General features: G+C 38.5%; 1 protein-coding gene across 1 annotated transcript in view; it reads right to left on the reverse strand.

Annotated features, from left to right (window-relative positions):
- Nucleotides 1-13,198, reverse strand: part of LOC106519360 (protein jagged-1b) — a 55,111-nt gene that overhangs the window by 19,363 nt on the left and 22,550 nt on the right. Inside the window, exon 4 of the mRNA XM_014010996.1 lies at nt 5,362-5,419. Coding sequence (XP_013866450.1) covers nt 5,362-5,419 — 58 coding nt within the window. The remainder of the gene's footprint in view (nt 1-5,361; nt 5,420-13,198) is intronic.

Below are 13,198 nucleotides of genomic sequence, written 5' to 3' on the forward strand. Positions count from 1 at the left end.
GTGTGTGTGTGTGTGTGTGTGTGTGTGTGTGTGTGTGTGTGTGTGTGTTTGTGTTTAAAAGTAAAAGAGGATGGAAAACAGAGTGGACACACCGAGCAAAAGCTCAACCCTTTCCTGATTTCTCTCCACCGCCTGCAGTCAAATCTGAGGGCCCGCTTTTCCAAACACTCATCAATCAGGTGCAGTGCATTGTGGGTGTTATATTGTTTTATGAATCTGGCGTGTCAAAGGGTTAATTTTATCAACATTTCTCCGTTTAAAAAGAGGAATATAATAACAATACRGCTCTGCGAGGAAGGTGAAGAACAGTTTGTTTTATGTGTCATTAGATAAGACCAAAAAAGCAGAACCTGTTGAGATTACGARGCATACCGAAGTGTAAAAAGAGCTGAAACAAGGGAACCTGAGCGTTACTGGAAATCAAATTCCACAGAAATATAATTAGAGCTCATAAAGACTGAGTCTGCATGTGTTGATATGTCAAGGTTTTAAACAAAATTCTTTCTTCTTCTGTTAGAGCTCAAAGGACGTGAGAGTGTTTAGTCTCAGCTACTATCACACTTTACTGCAGCACCTGCAGTGTCTGTTTAATTGACTCAGTTATAGACATTTTTGTGTTTGMTAAGGTTAATAGACTGTGGCGGTCATCTCGAGTTGGGTTAAATCCAAATGTTAATCAGTTGAAAATGTGCATCCAATTATTACTTTCTGAGAGTTTCATTAAAATGTGTTCAAGKGTTCATRAGAAATTTTGCTAACAGACATAGGCTGCGTTTACACTGCAGGTCTTAATGCTCAATTAGGACATTGAACGTRTACATTATGTTTTAAATGCGMCCTCCATCAGACTCCAGTGTGAACTCTCCACAGCACCTAAACAACCCGTGTGTGCAGAAAATGACAAGTAAACGTGGACGCTACTTGTTAGCATGACGATTCTGAATTTCTTGTGCAGTCAGAGCGGATTAAATAAATATCTGCTTGTTTAGTTCACTGTTTACATTTGAAGCTGCCTCTGGCCGGCTGGTCCTGTGCAGCATGTATTTATGGAACTTTAGTATCAGTACAGTCTGACAGAGACGTTATCATATGTTTCTGTGGATTCTCAGTCATCCAGGACATGGAMAATTAAAAGAAAAAAAAGTAACTAGACTTCTCTTCTGTAGCTGAAGATGTGTGGAGCTATAAGATTTAAACTGCATGACTCAAAGTTAGTATCATTATTATTACTCAGATTGATCCGCTCACAAGTGTTCAGGCTGAGGTCGCTTTGAACAATGTCCAATGAGTTTGAGGAGTTTCTGAAAGTTTCATTAACATCAATGTTTCAGTAGATATTTTGCTAACAGAAAGACAAAGCAACACACGAAGAGACACGCAAATATGTAGGCAATAATAAGAGTTCATTAAGACTGTATCAGTGGTATTGACCACTTGTCTTTAGCTGCCTGGACTAAGCTGTGACGCTTCTCCCCTTGAAAGTAGCTAAAAAAAAACCCAGAGAAGAAAAAACACCTGCTTTCAACCTTTATTCTATATCGCCTCCCTACAAATCAATAAACCTCAGGAAACTAATAGATCAGCCAGGTAGTGTTGTTGTCTCCYGTGTGTTTGATAAATGGCGATAATTATCATGATGGTGTTCTTTTCAGGTTTTATTCTCACACAGACTACAGTTTAACTCAGAGCATGTGTGCTGAATTTCAAAGAYGAGCTGCTTTACATTAAAATCCTTCTTATATTGAATTCTGCTCTCTCTCCACTACATCTGTGGCAGTGAACGCAGCATCGATGCAGCTGGTGGAGCAGAGCGAAAAGCCTGTACCMAAACTAACCATAAGTGTCTGAACATGAGAGAACAAAGAGGAAAATTTACTCTTTTCAGCTAATTTTCAAAAAACACAGCATATTTTGAACTTGAAAGCACTCTAAGGGGAGATTTTGACCCCTAGCAGCAATAATTGGTTGTTTTTGAGAAAGGAAGCTTGTTTTATTGTTATGCGCACACAGAGAGAGGAAGATCTTTGTGTGATGAAGGCCATGTCTGTGGTTTTAAGATCTGTAACTGGTAGCAGTCTGCGCCCGTGGAAAGTCAGTCCAGCGGTTCTGAGCAAGAGGAAAAACGGTTTCACAATGTTTCATCCTCCCGGATGCGTTTAAATGTATCTGGGAAAGAAAACATTTAYCACGGAAAATACAACTGTCCAACTTTGTAACAGATCAAAATAAAAATACKAAGAATTTAACCATCGTTGTTCTGCTGAGAACTGTACAAAAACATGTCAAATGTTCCTGGGTCATTATTTTGATGTCAACAGCACTGAGAGAAAACATGGGAGAGTTACCTTCACTCTGATTTWAAAAAAACAACGATTTAAGCTGATTTTCATTTTCAACAACTCACAAACTCTTACAAGCACATGTAAACAAAGCTTTTCTTCAGAGAAAAAGTGATGGATGCACTTTTGACAGATGAGTGCTCCTCTGTGTCGGGTGGAAGTCTTTGCCTCCAGCAGAGGAAGTCAAGTATGGTAAAGAGAAGCAGGAGACGAACTGATGGATCGAGTTCTCGTCTGCAGTATTTGAGGGTGTTGGTCTGACCTGTTGTGGTGAAGGAGATGAGCACTGACACTGGCTACTTTATTAGCTTCATCTCTTCGATTACTTATTAACACAAAAGGCTAATCAACCAATCACAGAGCAACAACTCAAAGCATTATTGTATCTTGTGGTAAAGGCAAACCGCTGAGGTTTAAAAAAAGCAACAGAACAAGGAAGGAAGAGGATTTCAGTGACTTGGCTGATCGTGACAGACGAGCTAACTGGAGTGTTTCAGAAACTGCTGAATTTATTGGATTTTTACACCAAACCGTCTCCAAGGTTTACAAAGAATGATCTGAGAAATGGAAAATATTCACTGGCAAGTGCTGTGTGGATGAAAATGCCCTGTTRACGTTGCCCCATCGATGTGATAAAAAGGCAACGGCAGCTCAAATAATCACACATTCCAACTAAAACTATCTGCACACTCAAAAACCAACGTTAAAGCAGATGGACWACAGCAGCAGAAAACCACAGAACAGAACACTGAAGCTACAATTCACACAGGTTCACCAGAACAAGAGATTCCTCAGTGTCTTCATCTTCATCACATTTTGCAGGTTATTGCTGTTACATGTTGTATGTGGTTCATGTCTGCTTGTTTGCCTTTATTTTATGTTCATTTTATATCTGCTGTAAAGCTTTTGACACACACTGTGTGAAAAGTGATTTTAAATCAAGTTTATTTGATTTGGGTAAAACTGGACTCCAATGACCTGCACAGTTACCAACTGGATGGATGGATGGATGGATGGATGGATGGATAGATAAACTAACTGTTGTTCAAAACAAAAAGAGTGACAGCTTTTTACGTTTTTCCACTAAACACAAAATAAGTTTTCTGTTGACCAACAATCTCTGAGTTTAAAAAGACAATGAATGACTTCCTGTATTTGTGCGTAAACAGTTAAACATAAATCTGTCTGACAACTTGTGTTCCTTCATCATATGTTAGCATAGAAATCCAATCGTATTTCATAGACGTACAACTGATTTGTTGAATAAACGTCAAGAAATAACATGATGCAAAACTTAAGACCAAACTTTAAAACCATAAGACTGGATAAGACAAAACCAGAAAGCATCCCTGTACATTTATATTAAGCAACGTTTTGTTTAACGTAATCTCAGTGAAGGTCAGACTGGCGGTGCGTGAAGAAAATTGTATTTTCTCAGTGTTACAAAGACCGTTTCAGAGGATCCAGTTTTGCTGGGTAATCTTCTCTGATTGGCAGGGAGGCCTGATAAGTCCATTCAAACTGCTGCAGGACGCCGGTGTTTGGGCTGGGCTAAGCTGCCGGTCTACTCAGAGGCTTTAGCCTCAACGTAAGGGGTAGTCAGGAGCTCAGGTGGAAATGGAAGATAATGCAAACAAGATGTAAGTGCAGAGCTGGAGGGCAGAATGGAAGGACGGACGAWGCAGGCAAGACGAACAGAACAAAGAACTCCTTTTTAATTATCCATCATTGTTCGGATCAGAGTGCGTTCTCCTCCCCTGACAGGGAAAAAGATGATTGTGGGATTAAAAGGAGGATTGTGGCATGAAAAGAATGAGAAGAGCAGAGGAACATCTGTCTGTCTGTTATGCTTTTTAAAGTGAGCAGCTCAGGATTCCTGTCAAGGAGCTTTGTCTGATTATTGCAGGAGCAAACAAGGAGACRAGCAGGAAATTAAAGAGTCTAGAAAAAAGATCTACTAAACTATTACCATCACAAACAGTAAAACTAAATATTTTCACATCGTTTCATCACGTGGAACCACAATATCTGGTAAACAAGCTCTTGTAGTGKKTTTTTTTTKKTKTTTTTTTTTGCTAAAAACCAATCTTAGAAACAACTTTTTTTTCCTCGAAAGGAGGGAATGTGCATCGTAGAGGAAATATGGACATTTTTTACACAAAGAACAATAATGAGGTCATAAAGATCATGGAAGGTGAAATTTCACCACAAAGGAATAAAAAGAAAATTTAATAACAGGAAAACAAAACATTATAATCTAAGGTGTTTTGTTTCTTTATTCCTTATAAGGAAACAATGATCCTCTTGCTGTAGCTCAGCAAATTAAGTGAACTAATAATTACTGAGAATATTTATTTGAAAAAGGCAGATAAAATTAGACAAAATGTGACCCATCATCGAACCAAGGATTAAATCATAAAGTGTGGAGAAATTGGTAGATTTGGTGAATTAGTTAAAATGTTTGCAATCATTTATTGAATAAATTTCTTATCTACGGGTTACTTAAATTAAATATCTGAAATATTTTTGAAGCTCTTTTAAACAGTAGCTACTAAAAAACATGATATTGAGCAGAAAAGTCTTAAATTGTTAATTTCCCTGCAAGCTAACAAATCTTTTTTTTTTATTTCCAGCTAAATCCTATTACACAAATATTGTTTAAGGTTTCTTCTTTAAAATGACATAAAATTCCTCATTAGAATAACTTAAAATTCATACCAGATTTAATTGAGTTATTCTGATTAGACAAATTAAGGCCAGATATCAAAATGTGGCTTAAAAAGCCAGAAAGTTTAAAATGTTTTCAGGTAATTTTGACCAAATTTGACTTAATCCTTAGTTTGATGTGATGTGTCACTAATGTTTACACTTTAAGGAAAATAATTAGCTGAATCATTAGAACATAAAGTTTTGTTCAGGTTTTGTAAAAGGAGAAAAATAGAATTCTCATTGTTAAATTTATTGATCTCTTTTCAAACATTTAGACAGACAAGAAAACACAGTGAAACATAAACAGCGTTACTTGTTTCTGATGTGTCGTTGTCGTAGTCCAAAGCCTCCAACACCAGAGAGAAGGATTTCTGAGAAGAAGAAAAATAAAACACTTTAATTGAATATAAAACAGGACAAACTGTGGATAAACCTTTTTTGTTTTGCTGAATGCTGACTCAGCATTCAGGAAGTTAACAAGGCAATTAAAAGTGTGATGTTTTCTGTCTGGTTGTCCTCATCTTCAGCCTTTAACATCAGGATTGACTTGGTTTGTGCAGATGCTGCCATATTGAATCAGCCAAATCTCAACCTGCAGGATGAAAATCTAAAACCCCTGCTAAGTTTTATAGATTTATTTCCCTCGGTCTCACTGTGCCTTGCTCTGCGCTCAGGCAAGATTTCGCAGTCTGCACTGCGGCATGAACTTTAGATCTGAATCAATGGTTTGGGTTGTTGAGTTTTCACCACTTTCAGACAATTCTGTATGTAAAAAAATTCAAAGCTTAAAGAAGAGATAAAGTCAGTGCAGGTAGTCCTGCAGCACAGGGACCGGGCCGCATCCTTAAATGATGACTTTGAGCTTACATAGATATCAGATCAGACTCTGGAAATGATTTTTTTTTTTTTGCAGATTCCGATATTTTTTTTCCTGATGTATTCTTTTATCCTATATCTTAACCATGAATAATTCAGACCAACACTTTCCTCTACAATGCCGTCTCTTTTCCTTCTCTAGTTTTCTCGTTTTTCCGCCTACACATCCCTCCCTGTGTGGAACGAGCCAGCGCCTGTCATGCAAATCACTCCACCATGTGCATTGTGTTTAAGGTTTTCCTAAAGGGCTACATGGATGTGTAGTCACGTCTTCTTTTTGTAGAGGGAGAATACTGCCAGAAGGTGTGTGTGTCTGTGTGTGGGAGTGGGAGGAGGCAGAGTAATGAAGGAGAAGGAGGTGATAGGTGCGGGAGGTGAGTGAGACGTGAAGTGGGGTAGAAATAGATTTTTAAGCAGGGTTAAGGGCAGGAGGGTGGTGGGCAGAGGCAGCGGAGGAAGAAGATGAAGGGGTTGCTGTGAAGGCCCTAAATGTTAGGGGGATGAAAATTGTACAGAAAAAAGTCTCGAGTCAGGGGGTTTTGTTTCAAGTGGAGGTGCTTCCAGTTCCTGCACTGCAACAGAGGAGGAGATGGGAGGAGAAGGTGAGCCCAGGGACTGTGCTGAAGCAGGAAAAGGACAGAAGGCTGCAGGAGAATTACTGTTTATTAAATTGACATGAAAACGCAGGCGTGCTGGCTCCGCGTAGAACAATTYGCAGGACTCCTGCAGCTCGCCAGAGTTCCGGCTGCGGTCCGTGACAGAACGAGACGAAGCAAGCAGATGATGAGAGGAAAGATTCAGGAGGAAACAATACAAGATGCGTGGGCGAGAAGTGGAGGAACTCCCACACACAGAAGCCATGATGATAATGATGTGTACCGGGCTGCACRGGTCACACAGACAGTTCATTAAAGCTGGCAGAGAGTCCACAGACGGAGCAGCTGGAGTCATTTAGCTCTGCCTTTAAACTGACACCTGCAGTGATGTTTGGTGCTCAGAATTCACATCTGAGGGATTCTGCAGCGAACGGTTAGATTTCTATGATGAGTTCGTTTAGGGCTATGAACTAAAAATACAAGAATACATTTGGTTGCAACAAAACTGTCTATTTAGATGTTTGTCTTAAGCAATATTAGCCATGTTTATAGTGCAAATGTTGAGTGAATTCTTTAAAAATTTTGCAAAAGGAAAAACAAACAAAGAAATGTGAACCAGGCGTGTTTTCATCTAATGCTTTGGAACAGGTGCAACTGATGCAACTTACCATTGACGCTACAGTATGTTGCTATCGGGCAAGGTGTAATTGTTCTGTCATATCAGCTATTATCTGCGATGTTACATACTGTCAGGAGACATATAGAAAGAAATTAAATTCTCTTTGCATTATGGGAACATCCAARAAGACGCCGACAGCAGGAACAGCCGATCATTTGTGTTCACTACGTCAGAACTTGTTCAGCAAATGTGTTTCCATCTCCTCTTGTGCGCATTAACTCTTTCGGAAAATCAAAAAAAAAACACATCAAGCGAGCGTAAAAACGTTTTGCAAAATTGAGGAAGTTGTTCCGAATTTTGTCGTTTCCATCAATCTTTTTCAATGCAATACTTCAAAAAGCACATAAAAAACATTGATGGAAGCACGACTATTGATGCAAAGGACTTCTCATTAATGAGTTAAGCAACRATGTGTGTTGCACATTTTAGCCATTTAAAATTCACTAACTGATTTAAAACTGGAACCTGAAGGATTTTAGTGGCAGATGTGAACACTTGTGACTGATTCCGTCAGGTTAGTGCTGTCATAGTCTGTGTGTTTTGATTTTCTTTATTTTTCTTGTATCTGTTCCTCAGAGTCTTCTTGCCATTTCAGTTTTTCCTCCCTCAGTCAGCCTTTCAGTTAACTACTCACACCTGTTGTTGCTCCCAACCTGCTCAGCCGTCAAAAACATTCTCATCTAACCTGCTCTATATTTTCAGTCTCTTTCTCCATTCTCATCAGGTCTGGATTAGTCCCCGTCGTGCCTGTCAGTATTTGGGTCCTAAACCTCAGCAAACCTGGGGAGTGTCAGGTCTGAAGGAGGCATTATTTAAAATAAAGTGACGGTAAAACTGGTGCTCAACACTGAAATGCTCATATGAAGGTAAGTGGTCATAAAAATTCATGTTAATCTTAAGGAAGCTTAATGTTTCCTCAGTAAAAACTATAAAACACAGCGTTACCTCACAGGTGGCCTGTTGGCAGACCCCTTCTCTTATCATTTAACACCCACCCTTCCTTCCATCCACTGGATTCTCCTCTTTCTGCCAAATATTAGCCACGGCAGGTAAAACCCTGGGAGATTCTGTCTTCTCTCTTCTGTTGTTCTCAGTTATTCGTCCTCCACAACGCGCATTTTCTCACTTCCCAGCATTCAAAGGCAGCCAGGTATGTTCTGATTACCAGCGCAGGAAGGATGGGCGTGAATTCAAGCTTTGTGTTTTGCGAGATTGGGCTGCTGTCTGGAGGTCAGGAAGGAGCAAAGTAACCATGGTTACTAAATTAAAAATCACAGCAACATTGTCTAAAAACATTCCTCTACATCACATGCCCACCCTGACAGTTTCTGCAAAACGTGCGCAGCAGCTCAGACAATGCAGCTTTTCTTTTAGTGGTGATGAGTTTACATCATCGTCTGTRGGAGAAACTGTCCACAAGGAGGAAAATTTGAACAAAAACAAGAGACTGACTGGATTATCAGAGATAAATGTATTTACCGTGTTCCGCAAAAACAACAGTGTGGTGTTATTACTGATGTTTTTGGTGATAATGACTGAAGAGATGAAACCGAGGATCTGATATAAAATAGATGAAAAATTGCTTCTCTTAAAACAGAAGACGACGTTAAAAATTTGGTTTTCTTTTTAATCTTTGCAGCCAACAGTTATTTTTATCTTTATAGAAGAGAGAAGTCATCCAAGGTTCACAATTTTATTATTGATTTTATGCTAAAGAGTCATGATTTTACTGGTTAACGCCAAACATTTACTAAGTATCAAACTAATATTAAGCAGGACCAAAGAACATAGCTTTTATTTTAAGTTTGAGAAAGAAAAGAAATGTTGAATCTAAAGGAAAGAAATGTCTGAAATAAAAAGGTGAAACATTATTTCTAATCATGAAGCTTCAGAATCATGACTTCAAAAATATCATCATCATCATCTTCATTATGACCCTGGAATGTGACGTGGGGTCATATTGTTTTGTTTATTTTTTATTTTTTTTTTCAGTTATTTTTGGTAGCACAGAAACAGCTGCACAGATCAACATGAAGATTGGCAGGACTGTAGATGAGTCCCACCTACACTGTGCCAGCCAACAGTTTTATGATAAACCTCATATTTGAAGTGGGGGCTCCATCTAAAAAAGGGGGTGTCTGGACATACAAAAATGCTTATAACTTAAAAATTGTTCAACATAGGAGCTTCAGATTTTGTTGTTGTTTTACTCTGGTGAAGGGCTATCCACACACCCACCACTAAGCCCCCCAACCCCTCTGAACCCCCACCCAAAACAATAAATCTGTTCTGGGTTCTTGTGTATTGGTGCTTTGCATTCGTGCACAAGTGCTACCACTATCTTGTTATTATTATTAAGGACATGTAACTCTGTCATAAAGACACAATCCATTTCAATTTCCTATTAAAATTACCAAAGATAATCAAGTTTGGAAAACACAAGTAGTATTTTTTGTTCTTAATAAGGTTATTTCCTCAAAGCTTCTAGCTGAAAACTAAAAACAATGGATGATCAACAGCGAAATAGTGAATCTCATGTCCTGTTTTAAGGTGACAGATTCTGTCCACCTGCTACAGACACTTCTCCTCTCGTCCTTAACTTTTCTACTTGCTTCATATTTAAACACAAATAGCACAACATACTGTCATGGTCAGGCACAAATACTGACAATGAGTTCAAAAGCAGACAAAATCCTAAGAAGATCCCTGAAACCTTCAGGAAGAATGAAGAACTGCTAAGTTTTGCTCACTAAAAACAAAGAATAAAGGAATTAGAAGTGGCTTAAAGTCTTTTAAATACTTAGTAAAACATTCCTATAGATGGACATTTTTGCAGACAGTGTTTCACTTCCTCTACATCCCCAGAATCCAAGAAAGTTCCACAGATGGTGAGTGTGTTTTTTAATAACTGGACCTTCAGGTCAGTGAGTGATCCTCCTGCACAGAGACAACTCAGAGTCTGACTCATTCTGATTGTTTGAAGGCAGAACACATTCAGGTGGTGAGAGTCTGAGAGAACAAAAAAAAAACTGCAACAAAAGAGAATGATTCTGGATGATAAATCATTTCTTCCCTCAGGCTCAGGCTGTCCGGTCAGCTCGATGCGCTTCCTGTTCACCTGCAGCCCAACGAGCATCGAATCAGACTTTACTCTTTCCGACGAAAGGATGACTATTTCTTACAGAATCCTAAATTCTGCTTTTAAAACCATCCTTTAACCGTCTGTCACTGTTTTAACTGGCGCACTTTCCATTACACCCCTTTGGTTTTCAACACAAACCTCTTCTCTCCATCCCTCCCTCTTCCCTTATCAGTGCCCCCTTTATCCCTCCCTCCCTCCCTCCATCTCTCCCTCAGACATGGGCAGGGTAGGATATCCCGACAAAGCCAGGCTGTACAAACAGAGCTCTACGACAGGAAGAACTCCCAGCCCTGAGAGAGGAATTTCCCCTTAGAGCTCACACACTAATGCTCACACACACACGCACACACACACACACACACACACACACACACGCACACACACACACACGCACACACATGCACACACATGCACACCAGCGGTTCAGACACACTCAGACATCCAGTCACTCACCTTTGTTTTGTTTTTTTTCAGAGACAAAGCGCTCCCATTTGGGATGTGAAATAATTTGAGGGCGGCAGACAAAACACGTCATTCAGCAGTTTAGACAACAAACAGGAATTTGTTTGGCTTTAATCAAACAAAAATGTGTGGAAGACAAGAGAAAACATGGCTGCTGTAATTCCAGCTACTTGTGTGAAGGTTTATAATGAAGTACCCGTGTTTAGTGAGGTTTTCTTTTAAAAAAAAAAGTCAGATTTTATTCATATTAATTGTTTTTATTTGTAGAGTTTTGCCTTTTCATTTACGATCGAAAAGGGTGGTTTGTTGATTAAAAAATAAGAGTTCACAAATTAATATGAAAGATTTAAAAAATCTATTATGTTCAGTTGATGCTCCTTTAATTATTGCACGAAGCTAAACATCAACAACCATTTCTTTCTGCATCAACATGAAGCTTTCTGTTCTAGCTTCCCATTTCTGCACATCCTTAGTAACATAATTGGAATTTAGCAATATTTTAATTAACGACTTTGCCATTATTGAATAAAGAGAAACAAACAACATTAACAAAATAGAACCAGATGTTCCAAACATCTTTTCATTTGAATAATCATTTGAACATTTCAATTTTATTATTGATAAAGCTAATAAATGTAACTTTTACAGCCAACATGCTCTGATGTGCTTGTAATTAACTGGTATTAATTAACCAGCAACACTAATTAAATGCAGATTTGTGCTTTCTCTAAAATGACACTTTTCTCAGGGGATCTGGCAGCGGAATCCAGCGACATATTGACTCATTGTGACTCATGTTTTATGTGTATTATAGGACMGATCCTGAATACTAAATGAGCTGAAAGATTGATTTTCTGTTTTGGTGGTTAATTATAGCTGAAGGTATTATTCTGGGGGGACTAGAGGCACAGATGATGAGGAAACACCACCTTGGCGGCGCTCTGTTTGGGACGCTCATGAATTTCCTGTTTAGATAAAAATGTGGTTTTATCTACATCCTTATGAAGAATTAGGGATGTTTAAAAAGTAAATAAAAACTGAATGTAATGATTTGTAAAATCTCAACGTCTTTCTATAACAATGGAATATAGTAAATATGTATATCAAATATTTAAACAAAAAAAATGTACAATGCATTAATTTAATAACATGATTTTTGTTGCGTTTTGTTTAAAAGTCGTTTATAAAACCAGAAACCTTAATAAAAGCTAGCGAYGCACTGTCATTAGTTTTTTTATATTCTAACGTAATTTCCCCCCTGAATACACTGATTATTCCTAATTAAATATAATAGCTACTTTTTCTGTTGTTTTAATTGAACTGTGCTCCAATTTGGTTCAAATTTGGCAGCCATTTCTCTTTTTCTGATTTCAAACATGCAAAATGTCTATTTTCTCACCACATTTCTAATTTTCCTGGTAACGAGGGGGGAGCGTCTGTGGATGTCCTGACCTTGATTAGTTCAGGAAGAGGAGATGAAGCTTTTAATTACAGTTTAATTTGTTATTTCAACTGAAAACAAACAGAAAGTGATTTACTTTTTGTTTTATTTAGACGTTTTTGTTTTTGTCTAATAATSATTTTTACATTTTGATCTTTTTTGTGTCTTTTGGTAGTTTCAGGCCTCTGTCTCATGTCAAAAGTTGGAAATAATAACGTGTCAAACACTTATTCTACAAGTTCAACCTTTCTAATCARACTGATGCGCTTACAGCCTTTGTGCACACACACAACACACACCCGCGGGTAAGAGACTAACTGACGTTAAAACCGATGTGAATCCAACCGGCAGCGAATGTTTCACACAACTTTTAGTATTTATAACCTCTCCCCTAACGGTTTGCCACTTCAGAAAACCCGACGCAATTACCCACTCTCACACAAACATGCAAATGGTTGTCATGACAGCAGCTGAGAGTCGGATTAGACGTTTGACACCTTACCTGCACCGTCAAGTGGTGGATGAGGCAACCGCACAAACAACGCAATTATTATTCCTGAGGCCTGAGCAGAAGGCTTTGAATAACTGCAAGGCAAATTCAGATCCTTGTTATTTATATAAGAGAGTGAAAACAGAAAAAATAATCTGATTTGTTACCATTAAAGAAATGTTAACGGACCACTTCAGCTCTCTGATGATCCTCAATACACAGCTTTGTGTCAAATATGGCTGTTGTGATGGGTTTTTTGACAGTATAAGAAAGAAAATCAATGAATAAAGGCACTAAAGAGCTGGAGACGTTAAGATGGCTCAAATGTGAATTAAAACCTTCTACAGATATTAACCATGGCTGTCCATCTCCCTGCCCTCAGGTGAAACACACACACACACACACACACACACACACACACACACACACACACACACACACACACACACACACACACACACACA

Source organism: Austrofundulus limnaeus, unplaced genomic scaffold (genome assembly GCF_001266775.1).
Source record: "Austrofundulus limnaeus strain Quisiro unplaced genomic scaffold, Austrofundulus_limnaeus-1.0 Scaffold76, whole genome shotgun sequence".
Lineage (NCBI taxonomy): Eukaryota > Metazoa > Chordata > Actinopteri > Cyprinodontiformes > Rivulidae > Austrofundulus > Austrofundulus limnaeus.